The 4,144-nt window shown below is 39.4% G+C and overlaps 1 protein-coding gene across 1 annotated transcript in view; it reads left to right on the top strand.

Moving 5' to 3' along the window:
- The first annotated feature begins 3,467 nt into the window (after positions 1 to 3,467).
- MALL (mal, T-cell differentiation protein-like) overlaps positions 3,468 to 4,144 on the top strand; it is a 26,705-nt gene continuing 26,028 nt past the window's right edge. The window contains exon 1 of the mRNA XM_015562267.1: positions 3,468 to 3,575. Coding sequence (XP_015417753.1) covers positions 3,483 to 3,575 — 93 coding nt within the window. The 5' untranslated portion in view covers positions 3,468 to 3,482. The remainder of the gene's footprint in view (positions 3,576 to 4,144) is intronic.

Genomic DNA, 4,144 nt, shown 5'->3' with positions numbered 1-4,144 from the left:
ATTAACAAAAATAAATAAATAAATAAATAAATAAAAAATACAATAACCAAAATTAAAACAGTCATTGGATGAACTCAGTAACAGAAAGCAGATGATAGAGTCAGTGAATTTTCAGATAATTAAATAGTTCCATATGGGTAGGTCAATATAAACCAGACTATGGATCAATATAAATGGTCCATCTGAACAACAGAAAGGAAATAGGTTGAAAAACGAAGCCTCAGGAACCAGTGGGACCATAGCCAAAGGCCTAACTTTCTTGTCATCAGAATCTCAGTAGGGGAGAGAAAGAACATAGTACAAAAAAATTTTTTTTAAAATAATGGTTAAAAACTTTTTAGATTTGATGAAAGATATATAGTTACTGACTCAAGAAGATCAGGGGGCACCAAACAAAATAAGGTCATGGAAACCCATGCCCACCATATCATAAACTACAAAGAAAATATCTTGAAAGCCTGAGAAAAGCAATGCATTAAATATAAGGAACAATAATAGAATGACTGTGAATTTCTCTTCAGGAACCAGAAATCAGAAAGCAGTAGAACATTTTTATTTTTTGCATTTAAATATGCTTTTATTGATTTTAGAGAGAGAGGAAGGGAGTGGGAAAGAGGGAGAGAGAGAGAAACATAGATGTGAGAGTGTAACATTAATTGGCTACCTCCAAAAACACCCTGACTAGGGATCAAACCTGAAACCTGGGCATGTGCCCTGACTGGGAATTTAACCAGCAATCTTTCAGGCAGGGATGAGGCTCAATGAACCGAGCCACACTGGCCAGGGCCAGTAGAGCATTTTTAAAGTTCTGAGTAAAAGGGGCAGAGGAGAACCAAAACAAAACAAAAAACAACAACAACAAAAAACTGTCAACCCAGAACTCTATATTATGTAAAAAATATTCTTGAGGGGTAAAGGTGAAATAAAGACAGTATCAGATTGTGCTCACTTAGGCAGCACGCAAGCTAAAATTTGAACAATGCTGGGAAGGGTAGTCTGGCCTACACAAAGGTAACACACAAGTTTGTGAAGCAACACATATTTCATTATGTAGAGCATGGTGACTATAGTTAATAATACTATTATTGCATAGTTAAAAGTTGCCAAGAGAGTGAATTTGAAAGTCCTCATCACACACAAAAACATTCTCTAATTGTGTGGTGACCATTTCACAATATATACAAATTTTGAATAATAATGTTGTATACATGAAACTAATGTTGAAGTCAATTATACCTCAATAAAAATGCTGCAAAAGACATTCTCCAATGAAAAACTAAGAATTCATCGTCAACAGGAATCTCTTCAAACAGAAGGGAAATGATACCAGAGGGAAGGCTGGAACATTAGGAATGAAGGAACAGCAATGGAAATGGTAAATATCTGGGTAAATGAATAGATGATTTTTCTCTTAGTTATTTAAAATAGTTATGATGGTTGAAAGCAAAAATTATATGGTTTGGTGGGGTTTTCAATACATGTGTGTGTATGTGTGTGTGTATGTGGTGTATATATTATGTGTGACAGAGGTGGGGAGGGAGAGGGAGAAGACAATGAGGGAGAGATATATATATATAAAACACATGACAACTACATACCTGGAAAGCAAAAGGGTAGAAGGACCCATATGATTATAAAGTTTCTACATTCTATTTGAAGTGGCAAAATATTCATTCTGAGTAGACTGGAAAGTTAACTATGGGTATTGTAACTCCTAGAGTAAGTTCTAAAGTCTAAACAATGTTGAGACATAGTCAAAAACTCAATAGATGAATTAAAATGGAACACTAAAAATATTCAAAAATTCAAAAGCATGCAGGAAAGAAGAAATGAACAGCAAACAAATGAAAACAAAAATAAATAAATAAATAAAATGATAGGCCTAAATCTAAACTTATCAATAATTACATTAAATGTAAATGGTCTAAACACACCAATTAAAGGCAGCAAATTTCAGGAGGATTGGGGGTGGGAGGTGGGGGAAAAACCCAAGTATATTTATAACTACACACATAAAAAACACCAAAAAACATTATAGTTACATGGATAAGTTAAAAGTAAAAGGGTGGAAAAAATGCATCCCATGCAAACACCAATGTAATAATATACATGCAAACATCAATTATAAGCAATGGGACTTGCCTACTTGTCATTGGGATTTAAATGGCTTTACCACTTTGTGAAATTGCTTGACATTTTCTGTGAAAGACACATACAATGTCACTCACAGTTCCATGTCTCAGATATTAGCAATAGAAATAGCCCTAGTCAGTTTGACTCAGTGGATAGAGCATGGGCCCATGGACTGAAAGGTCCTGAGTTTGATTCCGGTCAAGGGCATGTACCTTGGTTGCAGGTTCCCTGGCCCTGGTCTGGGTGTGTGCAGGAGGCAACCAATTGATGTGTCTCACATCAGTGTTTCTCTCTGTCTCTCCCTCTCCCTTCCACTTTCTCTAAAAATCAATGGAAAAATATCCTCGGATGAGGATTAACAAAAAATGAAAAGAAATATACACGCAGGTGCACCAAAGGACTTGTTCTAGAATGTTCCTGGCCATGTTATAACACAAAATTGTAAAAACTTGAGTCCATACACAATAAAATGGATAAAGTGTAGTATATCCATACAATGGAGTACCATGCATCAGGGAGCAGCCCACAAGGGCATGAATGAGTTTTGCAGCATCATGTTGAGTGAGACAAGCCAGACACAAAGGAATCCACTCAGAAACAGACAAAAATCAGCCTATGTAATTAGACATCAGGAGAACAGGTGTTTTGAGGAGGGTGAGAGAAATGATTGGGAAGAGCCTGGCAATGTTCTATTTCTCTTTTAATCCTCACCCAAGGATATGTTTTAATTGATTTGTAGAAAGAGAGGCGGGAAAGAGAAAGAGAAACATCTATGTGAGAGAGAAACATCTATTGGTTAACCCCCACCCCCACTGGGGCTCAAACATGCACCTAGGTATGTGCACTGATTGGGAATTGAACCCCCAACCTTTTGGTGTATGGGACGACACTCTAACCAACTGAGCCACCCGCCAGGGCAGTGTTCCGTTTCTTGCTCTGGGTGGTAGTTTCATGGTCTGTATGTTTTGTGCACTTTTCTGTAAGTGTATTATAAATCAGTATGAATTTTGAAAAAAAAATTGAAATTTAAAAATTAGCACAGAAGTATTAACAGGGGGGTGCTGATCTTGCTGTGGGAAGAAAGAGAGCCAGGAGAGAAGTGGTTTAAGGATTAGAATTAGGTAAACAAGTACTTATGAAGTATTTGCCATATGCCAGAAATGTCTTACAGGTTTTCATATACATCATGTCAGTTAACCTGCCCCAATTAACAAACGAGGGAATGGAGACAATGACCGTGCTCAGGATTAACTCCAATTCTCCGTGCCATGAGGGGGAAACCAGGGACCGCTGTGTAGGGGCCCTGCCTCTTCTCTTGGGAGACGCTGACCTTGTGTCCAAGGGCATTCATGCCCCAGCCCCTGAGATACCTGGATTGTTCTGGAAGGCGAAGATGCTCTTACAGTCTAACTTCCATCTCTTCTGGAATCTTACTGCCTGAAGTGCCTTGTGAATTATATAGTTTTCTTATAAGTAGTTTAAGGAGAGTGTGCTATACTATAATAAAACCATCACTTGATTAAATGGAAATGTTTAAAATATGCCACATTTTGTATGCCCTTGTTTGGTGACATCTTCATTTCTTACTACACTTAGTGCCTCAGGAGGCAGAAGGGACGTGGGCCCTGCCAGCCTCTCGGGGGCTCCAGTCCTATTATTACCCCTGCCCCACAGATGACAGATGAGCCCAAGAAAGGCTTTCCTTTCAGCTTTCCCTTCAGTGGTTCCCACTGTGCCACACGGTCCGTGGCCAGGTCAACAGACTCTACAGCCCATAAGGGTGGCACAGGGTTTATTACAACATTCAAGAGAGGAGGCACGGGTGAGACTCCTCAGCCAGCCTGCTGTGCGATCACCGTGCGACCAAGGTGAGGCCCATAGCAGGTGGTCCTGGACTCAGGTCCTCCCTGGATCTCTGAAGGCCTGGGAGAAGGGGGGCACCAGGCTGCTTTGAGGTTCACTCAGTGGGCCTGTTGCCTCTCCTTGCAAGGAATTGCTTTGGGCTTTGTTT

The sequence above is a fragment of the Myotis davidii genome, unplaced genomic scaffold, assembly GCF_000327345.1.
Source record: "Myotis davidii unplaced genomic scaffold, ASM32734v1 scaffold758, whole genome shotgun sequence".
Classification (NCBI taxonomy): Eukaryota; Metazoa; Chordata; class Mammalia; order Chiroptera; family Vespertilionidae; genus Myotis; species Myotis davidii.
The sequence above is the reverse complement of the archived record's forward strand: the minus strand, read 5'-3'. Positions and strand labels throughout refer to the sequence as shown.